The sequence below is a fragment of the Pogoniulus pusillus genome, chromosome 2 (genome assembly GCF_015220805.1).
Source record: "Pogoniulus pusillus isolate bPogPus1 chromosome 2, bPogPus1.pri, whole genome shotgun sequence".
NCBI classification, from domain to species: Eukaryota; Metazoa; Chordata; class Aves; order Piciformes; family Lybiidae; genus Pogoniulus; species Pogoniulus pusillus.
The window spans coordinates 42336855-42352815 of NC_087265.1; the positions used below are offsets into that span (position 1 = coordinate 42336855).

General features: G+C 40.9%; 1 protein-coding gene across 4 annotated transcripts in view; it reads right to left on the reverse strand.

The window, feature by feature from the left end:
* The window catches only part of RAPGEF4 (Rap guanine nucleotide exchange factor 4), a 175305-nt gene that overhangs the window by 41375 nt on the left and 117969 nt on the right, over nucleotides 1-15961 (reverse strand). For all 4 annotated transcript variants that reach the window (XM_064162704.1, XM_064162713.1, XM_064162731.1 and 1 more), the window contains 5 exons: nucleotides 10705-10789; nucleotides 6180-6240; nucleotides 5633-5709; nucleotides 4544-4690; nucleotides 2799-2914 (listed from right to left, as the gene is read on the reverse strand). In XM_064162704.1, the coding sequence (XP_064018774.1) occupies nucleotides 2799-2914; nucleotides 4544-4690; nucleotides 5633-5709; nucleotides 6180-6240; nucleotides 10705-10789 (486 nt within the window). The remainder of the gene's footprint in view (nucleotides 1-2798; nucleotides 2915-4543; nucleotides 4691-5632; nucleotides 5710-6179; nucleotides 6241-10704; nucleotides 10790-15961) is intronic.

Here is a 15961-nt window from a genome sequence, read left to right on the forward strand (position 1 = left end):
AACACAAACACTTGTTAAGCCAGTGCACATTCTCACAGAGATACTAACCAAGTATCTAAGTGAGTGGAGCAGAGAAATCACAGGTTGCTGCACTCTGAATATGAAAGTGAAAATGAACAGTGAAGTGACTTGCAGGGCTGCTGAATTCATCCTGCATGAGTGTGATCACCCATAAAGAGTTAGATCTTGGGAGTGAGAACTTCAGAGCTAGTCATTCGAAGTGAAACTGTCACTGTTTGAAAGTAGGGCTCTGGGAGCTATGTAGGAACTATGCCTCCTTAGTAGAGGAGGCAGTAAAATCCAAACTGCAACTGAGAGGATCTGTTCCCAAAGTGAAGTTTTCCCCAAGACTAAGAAGAAGAATATGAGTTTCATGATTGACTGCATATGTCAGGAAACAGCTCCAGGATACAGAACATTACAGCAGCGCAAATGCTACATAGCTGCTTTTTGAGCAAAGCCCAAAGGGCAGCTTATCTGAAGAGGTATCAGAGATTTAAACTACATAACTAAGGGCAAAGCAGCAAGCCTTTAAGAAGAGGTCTCTGTTAAGCCTCTTTTCTGGGCACAGTGATTTTCAGAAGTACTGAACACTCAAGTAACTCCTTCCAGTAATACACTCTGGAAATCAGAATACATCTGTCACTTTCATTTGGACTCTCAAAGATAAATATAGCCACTTACTCTGTTTACTAACAACAGAAAGAAGAGAAACACCATCTTCAAACCCAGTGTACTCACTTAGAAAGTTTTTAAACAAAAAGACACTGCTAAAACACTATTAACAAAGTAATCTGGCTGCTGAAAGGTAGACAGTGAACTCTCAGAATCACAGAAGGTTAAGGGGTGGATGGGACCTCAAAAGATCATCTAGTCCAATCCTCCTGCTAGAGCAAGAACTCAGTGAACCTTATTGTCTGTTTGACACTATTATCAGCAAAGTTTCCCTTGCTGCCACAATAAATCTGACCAAATGCATAAAATGTTTACAGAAAAGAAATTCGGTGCTTCATCTGAAAATATGCCTAGAAGGCAAGCTATAAAATATAACTTCACCAGGAACCATAGATGTCTCTAGCTGCTTTTATCAAATTCTAAGCAAGGAAATGTTAAATACTGCAAATAATACTGATGCAAACAGTTTGTGAGGTAGGCAGTGTCTGAAATACCTTTAAATGAAAACTGCACTTTTGAAAGTATTAATTAGTATGAATGTAAATATATCAGCCCTGAGAAAATGCATTTAAATCTACGACCAAGCTGCTGTGCGTTGAAGCTGCTGGTGTAAACTCACTGTCTGCAGTCAAGTTCCTCTCATTCAGACAAAGAAAAATCTGGCATAAGAGAATATGTTTTCCTGGTAGCATAATTTGCTTCTCTAGTAGATAAAGTGAAAGATGAAAAGTCAGTTTCTGAAATACATGAATTGTGTATATAAAATACATGGAATGGTTTGTTCAAACCTTTGCAGGTCTTTACTCAGTTTTATATTCAATTATGCAGATAAAATAGGTATAAGGAATCCCAGATCAGATGAAAACCATACCTAAAATATTTTGCAGTAAATTAGCTCTTTCCTTGAGAAAAAGTAAGGTCTAGGGCAAAACATTTAAAACTTTTTGGTGCTTATTTTGTTGGAGTTATTCAAGCATTTCTGAAGAGAATTGTGCATCCATTTGCAAAGAACACTTTTATAAAGGCTTGAGGGCTCTTATCAACATTTGCAATGGTAACAGCCTCACTCTACTCTTATCACAGTAGTATCCAAACAGAATTGTTCTTCCTCTTCTTCAGTATTGAAGAAAATATAATGAATATTGTTGGTACAGTGCAAACCTATTCTTCAAGAAAAACTGTGTGCCTTTCATTGCATGAGATCTTTGTTTTGTATATAACTCGTACCTAGCAATCTCTTTGTAGAATCCAGAGCTCAAAATCCAACATGAATATATCTGTACTTAACAGGAAAACAACATCTTTTCCTCACACCTTTTACATAGAAGCTCAGCTTAATAGGGTTTCAGCATTCTCCATGTGCAGCCTATTTAGAAGCTATTACACAAGACAGGAATTTAAAGTGAGATGTTCAGAGAATTATTGTGTAAAGATACAGAATGGGTGTGCTGCTGGAAATGGATCTAGTTCTGAGCCCCTCAATTCAAGAGAGATGTTGAGGTGCTGGAATGTGTCCAGAGAAGGGCGATGAAGCTGGTGAAAGGCCTGGAACACAAACCCTGTGAGGAGAGGCTGAGGGAGATGGGGTTGTGCAGCCTGGAGAAGAGGAGGCTCAGGGGTGACCTCACTGCTGTCTACAACTACCTGAAGGGAGGTCGTAGCCAGGTGGGGGTTGTTCTCCCAGGCAAGCAGCAACAGAACAAGGGGACACAGTCTCAAGTTGTGCCGGGGGAGGTCTAGGCTGGATGTTAAGAGGAAGTTCTTGCCAGAGAGAGTGATTGGCATTGGAATGGGCTGCCCAGGGAGGTGGTGGAGTCACCGTCCCTGAAGGTGTTGAAGAAAAGCCTGGCTGAGGCACTTAGTGCCATGGTCTAGTTGACCGGCTAGGGCTGGGTGCTAGGTTGGACTGGATGATCTTGGTGGTCTCTTCCAACCTGGTTGATTCTATGATTCTATCTAGTATGGGGCATGGGATCAGCTGATGATTAAAAACGAAGAAAAAAAATATATACTCTGGTTTCTTGCATAGAAAGGGGGAATATGTTATTGTTTGGATAATAATACCATCTGAAAAGGTTAATAATCATTGTCTGACATTTGCAACATTGAATGAAAAAACATACTTGTGCTGAGGCTGTGAATTTCCTTGATTAGAAACTCTGTTTCCTGCTGGGATCTTCTCCAACACCAAGACATCTTGGTCATGCTCTTTGAGTCTTACTGTGTTTGCTTCCACATCCTGTAAGACAAGTTGCTTTTAGTAAAATAACTGCACCTGATCTGGTTGATTCACTACTCTGAAAGAGTGCACAACTTTCAAACACGAAAGACTCTGGGGTTGGTTCTTTTCACCTGTATTTATCTATCTTTATCTTGCTTTTCTCACATGCAGAAACAACAGAAGCACTGGCACTGGTGGGGGGAGAAGCAGAGAACTGTGGGAGGGGCTAGAGCAAGAAACATGTGAAAAATCTCTGGCAAAGGGAAAAATGTTTGCCAAAAAACAGAGTCCACATCAAACTTTGCACATCTAATGTAATCTCTATAGTCACTTATATATGAAGAAAATGGCACATAAAAATGTGTCTTAGGTCAGTAAACTGTCAGTAAAATTTTCTTTTTCTACTACCAGATCATAGCATAAAAAAGAAAAAGTAAAATGAAGTAAAATGTGCATTCAAATAATGCGGATGAAAATCAGTGGGACCATGGACTTTGATTTTCTTTGAAGTGTCAATCAAGGTGTAAATCTTTTGGGAGTATCCATGGCCAACCCAGCCTTACTGTCAATGGGATTCTCATTTCCTTTTGTATAGTAAACACAAACTTATATTATTTTTCTAGCACAGCACTCTGTTTGGAATGGTTTTATTGCTGTGATACTGTGCATCTATACATTTAAATACAGGATGACATTAGTCTGACTTCTTAATACTATGAATGATTGCAAACCAGCCTGTATTTACAGAATTACAGCTGGACTTTGGAACACATTTGTCCTAACATGAACAACTGCAAAATTAATCTGGGGATATCTTTCTAGAGCACTTTGATAAAGACATCTGTGTATTTACCTGTAGGTTGTTTAATTTGCCATTTGATTCTATTTTGGATCTACTGAGTTTAAGGTATCTGACACTGACTTATGTGGGAGAACAGGAGGACATGTCTTATGAGGAGTGGCTGAGAGACCTGGGACTTTTTAGTCTGGACAACAGAAGACTGAGAGGAGATTTAATAAATGTTTATGAACATCTGAGAGCTGGTCAGGAGGTGGGGGGGAGAGGCTCTGCTCACTTGCTCCCTGGAATAGGACAAGGAGCAATGGGTGTAAAGTTGCAGCACAAGAGGTTCCACCTCAACACAAGGGGGAACTTCTTTACTGTAAGGATCACACAGCACTGGAACAGGCTCCCCAGAGAGGTTGTGGAGTCTCCTTCTGTGGAAGACTTTCAAGGCCTGTCTGGATGTGTTCCTCTGTGATCTGTGCTAGATTGTGTGGTCCTGCTGTGGCAGGGGGGTTGGGCTTGATGATCTCCTTGGGTCCCTTCCAACCCCTAATATCCTGTGATCTTGTTTTATTCACCCAGAAATCCTGGACAGCATATAAAAAAAAATTATCTAGCACTTGGCAAATTCTAGACCACAAAAATCTAAGAGACAAAAGCACCCATTTAGTCCTATTTTAATGGCTCAACTAGGAACAGAAGAGGAAAGATATCCAATATATTCTTTACTTGATCTTCTAGACTGTCACATCTCCATCCTGCAATCAGGGATGCTTCAAACACAGTTATCAATATATCCATAGAAATAAATTAGACTCCTGAAAAACTTGCATTGCTGGAGTGGCCCTTCCCACTCTTACCCTAAGGATCCTGTTGAAGTCCTCCTTGTCTACTCTCAAGAAGTGGCAGTTGTCTTCACGCAGAACAATGGATGCTGCTCTGGGAGCATCATTCACAAGCGCTAACTTGCCAAAATCATCTCCTTCATGTAGAGTACATACCACACCCTGCACAGAGCAAAACATTTACACAAGAAACCCATCATTACTCTGGATTCTATTGAAAGTCTTGTACAAACACTGGACTACACAATCAATTACCAAAACAAATTTATTTGGCAGGAAATCAACAGCCAAAATAATGACTAGGAAACAATACTTGATAGCTGGTTATTAGTATTGTGAAAGAAAGGCAAGAATAGAAAAGAATTGGCTTGTTCTCTGAAATTGGATTCAGCCTGAAGGACTCTTCTAGCCCTGATGAAGACAGAAAGTTATTATTTGGTTTTTTTTATTTATAGAGGCCCTGAAAAATATTATTAAGTTTGCAGAAATAACACTGCAGATTTAACACCAGGGCCTCTATATCAGATTTTAGGGAAATGCTTAATGCTCAGAATGGAGAATGAGGAAGTAGGGATTTTTAAAGACTATGGGGATTGCTGTTTAACAGAAGTCTTACTTTTTCCCTTGAAAAGTCTCTCATAAACCAGAAATTTAATAGCTTAACTAAAACAAAGAGCTGGCATAAATTTCTGAGTTGATCCAATCTGAGAACTACGAGTCACAAAGCAGTACTTCTGTCAGACAAACCTAAAAGGCTTGAGGTCCATGTGGTAAGTTAGTCATACAAATGCAAGAGAATATGGTGGTGAAGGGACAGAGCAAATACCTCCATGAGAAAGAAGTCTGGCAATTCAGCAAATTACATCAAATGACTTTGTCCTAAAAATACTGATGTAATTCTGTTGAGTTATTGTCAGAAAGTGTGCAATACAGCTCCAAACTGGGAGTATAATCAGTGAAACTACTGGATCATTTATTAATAGAACCACATTCAATTTGTTCTGTCAGATAAAGCATTACTTTAAATTAAACTGTGCTCCTTCAAAGTTTACTCTTACAATTTCAATAATAAGAATCATATAAAAAGGCTTCTGAGAAAAATACCTTGCCATAAATGACTACGTTTACTGATCCCTTTAGAATAATGTACCAAGAAGTACCTTCTTCTCCTTGATTAAACACTACAAGAGAGAAAAAAAAGATTTTATGGTGAGAATATAGTCAAAATATATATATACAGAATATAGTTAGTCAAAATATATATATATACAGGCCAGATTCTGCAGCCAGCAAAATTCAAAGTAACCCTACAGCAGTCCTATTAATATCTACCTTTAAAAAGGGAACCTTAAGCTTTTAAAAGCAATTGCCTTCAGATTTTAGGGGAAAAAACCCTCACGCTTGTACTGTGGTTACTTTTTTACACTGATGTGGAAGTTGTTCTTATTTTCCATGATAAAGAATTATTTTTAGTGGTTTTGCCTGTAACTGGCAACAGACTACACCAACACCTATTACCCCATGTTTTAGACATTGTGTGTCAGTCAAGTTTGAAGAGTGCATTCAACTTTCACTCTTGTCATGTAATCAGGAGTTGAAATGCTCATACCACAGATGAGAAAGAAGATCTGACAGGACTCCATTTACTTACAGACCGTTCCAGCTTTGGGATGTGACTCAAAAATCAGGACACCTGCTAATTCTCGCTTTACCTTCAAATGAAAAGGGAGAAATTACAGGTTTTATATGTATCATATTCTTCCTGGTGAGAAGTCATACAATATACCTCAGCCAGTGCTTTCCTTCCTCTGTACCTTTCAGCACTCATTTCGAGTGCTCAGCCAGACAATGGTCTGCTTCACTTGATGTCTTATTTCCTACTGATTGCCTTTACACAACACAAGCCTGTAAATTTCCCAGCTTCAAGTAGCTCAGACAAAGGCAATTTTAAGACACAGTCTTGCATCTTTCTTCATATACACACATGTGAAACCAACGTTGACAATTAACAGGATGGTAAATTTTAGATGGTAACAGCTACCATAATAGTGAAGATAGCTAGCAATTGTAAATTACTCCACGGGGCTCTGCAGTACTCCTGTTAATCCCTGAGAAATCAGTATCCATGCCCTTACTGACATAAGGCCATTTCTGCTGTGTTGAGTTGTGAGGCACAGCCATCTGGACCTGCTGAGGCCCTTCCCTGCCTGCCAGCTTTCCAAACCACCCACCTCGCTCCCTCTTCCAGGAAACAGAGCATGTGACACTGCCCTTGGTGTCAGCCTGCTCCTCGTTGGGTTTGTATTGCTTTGCTGTGATTAGCTCTTACTACTGACTGTGCAGGTGCCTTCAGTGAGACCCCGTTTACAACCGCTTTCTCTTACTGTAAACGGTGTCACTTTCACAGAGCAGCAGCACTGGGAACCTCATACTACCCTGGGTTTTCCTGTGTGCTTTATGTCTGTCTTCATACAACCACAAGTCTCCAAGAGGTTGGTGGTGAATTTCCCAGAAATGGGATTCTTGGTTTTGGAGAATGTCAGCTGGTGACAATCTGCATTTGAGAGGTAGAATCATAGAATCAACCAGGTTGGAAGAGACCTCCAAGATCAGCCAGTCCAACCTAGCACCCAGCCCTAGCCAGTCAACTAGACCATGGCACCATGTGCCTCATCCAGGCTTTGCTTGAAGACCTCAAGGGACGGTGCCTCCACCACCTCCCTGGGCAGCCCATTCCAATGTCAATCATTCTCTCTGCCAACAACTTCCTCCTAACACCCAGCCTAGACCTACCCTGGCACAACTTGAGACTGTGTCCCTTTGTTCTATTGCTGGTTGCCTGGGAGAAGAGGCCACCCCCCACCTGGCTACAATGTTCCTTCAGGTAGTTGTACACAGCAATGAGGTCACCCCTGAGCCTCCTCCAGGATAAACACCCCCAGCTCCCTCAGACTCTCCTCACAGGGTTTGTGTTCCAGGCCCTTCACCAGCTTTGTTGCCCTTCTCTGGACACGTTCCAGCACCTGTGCAAGTTAACTGAGATGAATAGAGATCAAAAGCTGGCTTCAACATGTTCAGTAGCAGTAATTTTGCACTATTCTAAGTGATTAAATTGTAAAATATATATATATTTAGGCCATGATGAAAAATTTGGGGAGAAACTCTCAATTCTGCTTACAATGCAACTGAGGCTCTGGTGGCTGCATCTCCTAAGACATGTGGATGAACTAAGGCTCTAATGTCCTAGAGGCACCCACCAAGCCTTTGCTCAGGCACCAAGCATAAACCTACCACACCTACCACCTCTCCTGGAAGTCTTTTCTGACAGCTAGTGCAAAGAACCACCTGTTTGCAGCCTGAAGAAGAGAAGGGATAAATAGATGTGTTTGCATGAGTTTTTTTAGCATACTGACCAGAAAGTGCACCCACAGGTCTGTGATTTCTATGACAATTAACTCACCAAACCCTTTTATAAACTCCACCTGAAGGCAAGGATGCTTTCATAAGGGCAGGAAATACAATCCTACTAGCACTTTTCTGCATGTTGTAGAGAGTGTTTGTGTTCAGATGTCCTCTCAGTTGTTTTAGTCAATGAATAAATCCTCCTGATGAAGCCAAGAATTCAATTTAACACTGTATTATATAATCGTTTATCATTAATACATTAACTTGACAGGCTTCTCTAGCAGGGATTAGTTTACCACCATGCGACTTTGAGCTTTATCCATTTTACTGTATCAGTTACAGTGTGGCCAGTAGGACAAGGGAGGTTATTCTGCCCCTGTACTCAGCACTGGTCAGGCCACACCTTGAGTACTGAGTCCAGTTCTGGGCCCCTCAATTCAAGAGAGATGTTGAGGTGCTGGAACGTGTCCAGAGAAGGGCGACAGAGCTGGTGAGAGGCCTGGAACAAACCCTACAAGGAGAGGCTGAGGGAGCTGGGGGTGTGCAGCCTGGAGAAGGGGAGGCTCAGGGGGGACCTCATTGCTGTCTACAACTACCTGCAGGGAGGCTGTAGCCAGGTAGGGGTTGGTCTATTCTCCCAGGCAACCACCAACAGAACAAGGGGACACAGTCTCAAGTTGTGCCAGAGGAAGTATAGGCTGGATGTTAGGAGGAAGTTCTTGCCAGAGAGAGTGATTGGCATTGGAATGGGCTGCCCAGGGAGGTGGTGGAGTCACCGTCCCTGGAGGTGTTTAAGAGGAGACTGGCTGAGGCACTTGGTGCCATGGTCTAGTTGACTGGCCAGGACTGGGGGATAGGTTGGACTGGATGATCTTGGAGGTCTCTTCCAATTTGGTTGACTCTATGATTCTATACTTCCTGTGGCTTGTGGCATACCTAGAAAACTTCCCACTTTAGGAACTATGCCTTGCTTTAAATGAATAAATATTTGACTTGCTTTCAAGCATTAACCTTCTGATTTGGATCATAGCAACAATGTTATCTGTTGCTCCTCTGAAGATTTCCTCTAAGCTAGTCTTGGTTTCTATTCTCTGCTTTAGTTCATGCTGCATGTAATAGACTGCCATGTCCATATTCTTACTAAAAACATGGAATCAATGGCACATCTTCAAAACACCAACTATTTCTTGCAGTTTATATACTTTGCCATACTTGTTCTATATGCTACTTGCTGTGGATTCTGACCTGAAGTCTAAATTTCTTTTGAGCTGGAAGTATTTTGAGGTTGATGTTTTTTCTGCTGTAGCAACAAGAGTGTTCTCCACTCCCTCTTGGTGTCTGTCTTGGGGAAGATCTATCTTGGGGAGGATGTTTTGTTTGTTTGTTTGAATTGAATTGAGAAAAGTAATTTCTGAATATTACAGTTTCTTTACGCTCTTCTACAGTTCTTCAAGTTATTTTTTTCCCTACATTCCAGAGGTGCTTATGGATTTTTGTTCAGTTACCAACTGTGGATGAATATTCTTTCTGAAAAATATTTCTCAGGATCTGTATGTTTGCATGGCGTACTGTAACACAGCTTCATAATCAGCTGCATCTCTCTAGGTTAACTGAGAATGACTGAAAATTATTGTTTCCAAAGAAGCCACTGACAAACCTAAGTCCACCTTCTGACTGGCTGCCTTCTTCTGAAAGCACCCACATCTGGCTACTACCAAGTAAAGTGCTATTTAGCCTGTTACAGTTGACTACAAAGTGTGTAAATTAGGCTTAAACTTTAAAGAGTTGTGTTCTCTCTTCCATGCTGTGGCTGTTTGAGCTAGATTTCTAGCTCAGACATAAGAATATTCAGAACAGAGAAACTTAGAAGTAGAAGCTCTGAGGGGAGAGGTGAGCATTGTAGGGATAAGCCATATAATGGCAACAATGGATAAGTTATTATTATTTCATTGGAGCATCAAGAGCTTTATGTCTAGAAGCCCAGCTTGTACCTTCCCCTTGCTGCTTTTGCTGCTTCAGCTGTGGCCAATGCTATCTTCCCCTGCTGCTGTTTTGGCTGATGCTGCTTTTGCTGCTTTGCTGCCGCTTGACCCCTTCCCCATCATCATTAAGGTTATTATATTTCTCTTGTAGTTTATTCTCCTTATACTGTTATATTTAAACTATAAGAAATACAATTTCATTTTCACCTGAACTTCCCAAAAAAATCCATGTAGTGAGTTTATTCTACTGGGGGAGGGATCCACCCTAACCCAGGACACATGCATTTTATCTATTTCATTTATTCTTGGTTCTCTGCACTGCTCTTGCCCACTTATAAAGAAGGTGTCTGATGAGGTTTCCTTCTCTTATCCAAACTCCAACAAGCCAGCACTACACATTCTACTACTACATCTTTCTGCACTGTGTTAATTCCTCCTTCAAACTGGTTCAAGCCAAGTTCAGAAATCAGATGTCTATTCTGCAAAACTGAGTAACGTCACAGTCCCAGGTGTCAGGTCAATTGCATGCACCTCAATTCAAACTCAGATATGGACCAGACAATGGTGCCTGTGCCAAGTGAGATAGGGGTTGTGCAGAAACACATAGAAAGAATTGTAACTGACATCCAACAGTCAACCTACATCTGCATAGTGCTCACAGGTGGGAATAACTTCTTTGCATGGAAAGTATAAATACCATAAACAGAAAGAGTGCTCCAATTCTAGTAAAACCCCAGAAATCAAATGGCAAGCCTTTTTGGTGGTGTTTTAACTAAAAAAAATACTTACTGTGGTAGAAAGATGAGATAAGGCCTTAATGTGAAGAAGTTCTTCATATACAAATTCTAAGTCATCTACAGTTCTCTGTCCAGGCCTGAAGAGTGAAGATGAAAAGGATGGCAAAATGCAATAAATGGCCAAAACAAATGCTTCAGAGAAGTACAAAACAACAACAAACAGTACTGTACTGTCTACTGAGGGGTTTGTGCTCACTAAACAGGGACTGAGTGATGGTTCTGGCTGGAGAGCTGTAACATACGAAGGACAGAAGTGGTACAGAACCATCTGAATGACACTGAACAGCAGCCATGGCAACTACCTTAGAGAGACCCTGATTAGGCAGCTTCACTGATGAAAGTAAATGTTTTATATGCAAAACAGTCACATAAATCAGAAATGGTATACAAAGATCTGTCCCCTCCAAAAGGACTCCTGAGTGTGGGACCTGCACTGTCTCTCACATGTGGCACTAATTATTGTAGCAAGCAGGCAGCAGTAGTAGCCTGTAAAAGAGTGCATGGATTTCTGTTGAACAAATTGGATGAAGCAGCAGTGCACCTTGGAGGACAGCAAATGACTGCTACGGAGTAAATGCTAAGTAATGTTGTTTAGTCACAAAGGTAAATAAGAACCACTCAGTAGTCTCAGCTTCTCTCACTGAAAAATACAAGAAGCTGCCATTAATAATAAGCATGCACTGATAAAGCAGTAGCCCTCCTATAGCACAACAAGGAAAGAGGCTGCCACCATGACTGAAATAATTGCATTTCTCTACCACAGACACTGGAAAATTTTCTGATTTCTAAAGCAAGGACAAAAAGGACTGCAGTGTGTCAGCAATCCTTGGGAGAATCTAACAAACAGCACTTATGAGAAGGAGCTGCAGAAGCTTATGAGTAGCTCCTGGTCTTTCTTTGTACTCAAAAGATTTTCTTCAGTTAGTGTCTAATGCAATTCTATTTTCTAAAAAGATACATCCTCCTGTGATACGATTTCAGACAGACCACTGGAAATACACAAACAAACAGGAGAAGTCATGAAGGATTTTATAGGACTAAGTCCTTGTTAACAATATGGTTCAGATTTGTGAAAAGCAGAATATAAGTAAATAATCATTGGGCTAAGAACAGAAAAGTAACCTAGTCATAAGAGGCAGAGAGGATAAATATGTGAGGAAACAGAATACAGAAAGCCCAGGGCAGGAGTTTCAAAGGGAAAGTTAACATGCTCATGTTTACTAGAACAGCCTAGTGTGCAGATTCAATCCCCACCATCTGCAATGTGTGATGTCAAAAGAATTGATAGCAGAGTTGAATCTTTGGGTAGCCCTAAAAGAAATGTCACAATAAACCCTTTTGAAAGAAATTTTTCTCCTTAAATGTCAACATTACTGGAGATTCTAGTACCTAGAGGATTGAGAAAGTTACATGAGGAAATGGTGTTCTCTAGGTTTTCTGCCTCATGACCTCTTGGTTCAACAGTCTGTCTAAATCATGAGTGAGGCAGACAGAGCACCCATCCATTGTGTCGCTTTGGAGTTAAACTCTGTCTTTCTGCAAAAGAAGTTTGATGGAGACTCCTTTTGGATGAAAGATGTACTGAAGAAGTAATAGAAAGCATAAGGACAACTGATATCTTCCCTGCTAACCAAGCTGTATTTTTCATCTGTTCTTCACTTCCCAATGTCATACAGTTATCATTAACCAGACTAAAGATCATTTCAGACAGACAACCTGGTTCTGATGAAATGGTTCTTTTCTCATACAGAACGGACTAAACGGGTACGGGAGAAAATGCTTTGGTCCTGCTATGCCCTCTAGTGACACAAAACACTCCCTGCCATTTCGAAACCTGGTTTAAGCCTGGCTGCCATTCCTAGCGGTAGCAGCACTAGGGCAGTAGCAGCTTAATTAAGTACAAAATTAAGCTAATCCAGTACTAATTATCCTTCACTGCTGAGTTAAGAAACGTAAGGTAAGAATTTTAATATATAATACTTCCCACAGGAATTAACATAGGAATTTGAGGGGTTAGACTTGATGATCTCTTTGGGTCCCTTCCACACACTCCTGTGATCCTGTGACTTGCTCCCGTGACCAACTTTATGACATGCTTGCAAAATCAGCATGCCTTGGAAAATGAGAAGCACTGTGTAACTAACAAATTTCTATGTGACATTAAAACATCAAAGGATGATGTCCTGCTACATCGGATCTCCATCGAGACAAAAGGGAACACTCCCCTCAGTCTATTTGCCTCCCGTGTTAGCACATTGGGAGGACTGACAATCTATAGTGGATGTACCCAGTCTTTACTTCTGCTCCTGCAGATATCACATGGAGAGATATTAGGCAGCACTGCTTCTGTAAAACCTGTGTGGTGACCCACTGATGTTGATTTGTAGGATCCTGCTGTGTAAAGACCTAGTTTCTGCAGGGGACACATTCTAACAGCAATAGCTGGTTATAGGCAGGATAATAAACGGAATAGGTAGAGAACAAGGCTGCACATTAATGGACAGGACAACTCAGGTGATATTAACTGATCAATAAAAACTGTTCAGTGGTTGGAGAATTTATCAAGGTCAGAGATACCGAGTTTCTCTGTGACTGGAATGTTGACAATAACATAGTACTTTGCCATTGATAAACCATGTATGGACAAGCAATATCATTGATTATTTCTATTACACAGCTAACTAAAAAATTCCCAGATAATAAGAAGAAGGGAAAAGATCAGAGACCCCATAACACTGTGACTACATGTCAAACAAATGTTTGCAGAGCACAAATTTTGTCTTCAAGTACCATAAAGAATATATAGGATACACAAATAATCTGCCCCACTACCTGTGCCTGAGTGTGAAAGTGAATGCATGTCCACTCACTCTAGCACAGAAGCTACTTACATAATCTTTCTACCTGAATCAGTGCTCCATGACTAACTCCATAAAGACCACTTACCACAGACAACATTCACAAATGTCAATGAACTGATACATGGAAAGATAAACTCTATTTCCTGTCCCAGGAATATTACCTGGTTTATTAAATATCACTGGCAGGAAGCTCCACCAAAAACTGTCTTTATGGGGTTATTCACAATCTTTTTGTGAGTTGGACTAGATGACCTTTAAAGGTCCCTTCCAACTGAAACTATTCTGTGATTCTACCATTTATGTAGAAATCCAGTATGGCTCTTAGTATACTAAAGTCTGTGTGGAATAGCTAAATAAAACACTTTAAGAACAAGAGAATAAATGTATCTTGCTTAACTTTTTACAAGACCTTCAGAAGCTATAGATTTCTAGCAGTAATTAAACTGCTCTTTTATTATATACACCTCTTTGTGCTGGTTGCCACGTTTAGATATGTTTTCCCTTCTTCTCCCGAGAATCCTGTTAACTTACTTCTGCAAGTGACTCTAAAATTTGATTACGGATCACCTGTGGAGTCAAACATTCTTTGTACTCTGAAAAAAATTCGTTCAGTGAAGTCACCAAGAATATATGACAGATTGATTGTTTCATTTATACTGCTAGCATACTGTAGCCTAGAGTTGTAAAAAACAATATATTCCATAACAACATCTCACCATCTGAGTTAAACACTGTTTGATGTATAACATTCTCCCTTTAAAGACTCCTGTTGTTATTGCACTTAGCTTTGTATTATAGCATCCCATTTAATCAGAGCTTACCATCTAGCTAGCTAAAACTGAACACTAATACAATTACATAAAAATAACCAGAAAAACGTTTTCAAGATGTATTTTCACACCAAAGGATAGAAATACTTGTAAGGAAGGCCTCGTAAGGAATTTCTGTAAGGACTTGATCACGGTGAGAGGCCTGGAACAGAAGCCCTAGGAGAAGAGGCTGTGGGAGCTGGGGTTGTTTAGCCTGCAGAAGAGGAGGCTCAGAGGGGACTTCATTGCTGTCTACAACTACCTGAACGGAGGCTGTAGCCAGGTGGGGGTTGCTCTCTTCTCCCAGACAACCAGCAACAGAACAAGGGGACACAGTCTCAAGCTGTGCCAGGGGAGGTATAGGCTGGGTGTCAGGAGGAAGTTCTTCCCAGAGAGAGTGATTGGCATTGGAATGGGCTGCCCAGGGAGGTGGTGGAGCTGCCGTCCCTGGGGGTGCTCAAGCAAAGCCTGGATGAGGCACTTAGTGCCATGGTCTAATTGATTGGGTAGGACTGGGTGATAGGTTGGCCTGGACGATCTTGGAGGTCTCTTCCAACCTGGCTGATTCTGTGACTCTATAAAGTCTGCACCTCTGCACCTGTGGTCCAAGTATTAGAAGGGACAGAGAGCTGTTTGCTGCTCCACAAAAAGCTATTTTCACATTCACTGTGTGTGTTTCCAAAGGGGAAAAAAAAAAACCAACAACGAATAGCAGCAAGACCCTGAAAAAACCTTCCCTGAGCTCTATTCTGTTTTTTAAACTATAGAACATTCTTTCATAGTTTGACAGTTAAAATGCTGCAGTTAATGTAATAAACAGAGAATTTTTAAAATCATCTGTCAAAACAAGTGACACTTTTGCTAGAGAATTTCAGATTTCGAACAATAGAAAGTACCTTTCAAAGCAACAGCTTCATTATACAATCACATTCTCAAAGTAATCTTCTCATCAAAGAATATTGTCTTATTTCTTTCAGGGTAATTATCTGAGTTCTGCAACCTCCCTGGAAATGGTGACTATATAAAATGCAGCTGTGTTGGTTTGAAAACTGCTGGTGCTGCTCAGGTCGGCTAGAGCCAGTGTCACTGAAGCCCTGGCAATTCCTTGAACTTTCAGCAGCTGTAACAGTGCCTAGTCAAAGCTAGCAGGCCTCTGAGGATGCACAGGGATTTTAACAGCTTTGATACAGCTCAGCCCAGGGTGGATTTTCAACGAACAAAAATGTAACGTGTAAAATGAATACTGGAACAGTAGTTAATATGGTGCCTAGCAGTACATGCTTGCTTCCATCAGCAGCAGAAATAAGCACTTCCAGGGACAGGGATAGGAAAAGATGTCAGATGACTGTCAATCTCACTATGTTGCATGAAGAATCTCCTATGAATATTCTTTCAGCTGAAGCTGTGCAAGTGATGACACAGAGGGAAGAGCAGTACTTTCCACAGCATCATTCCAAGCCTTTCAGCTCTCTGCATGGAGCGTGGCAAATAATCAGTATTGCTCCTGCAAGGGTAAACTTACACTGGCTGCTCTGAAAGTCATGGTGGAAAGCAAATACAGTAGGCAGTCAAAAGTGAT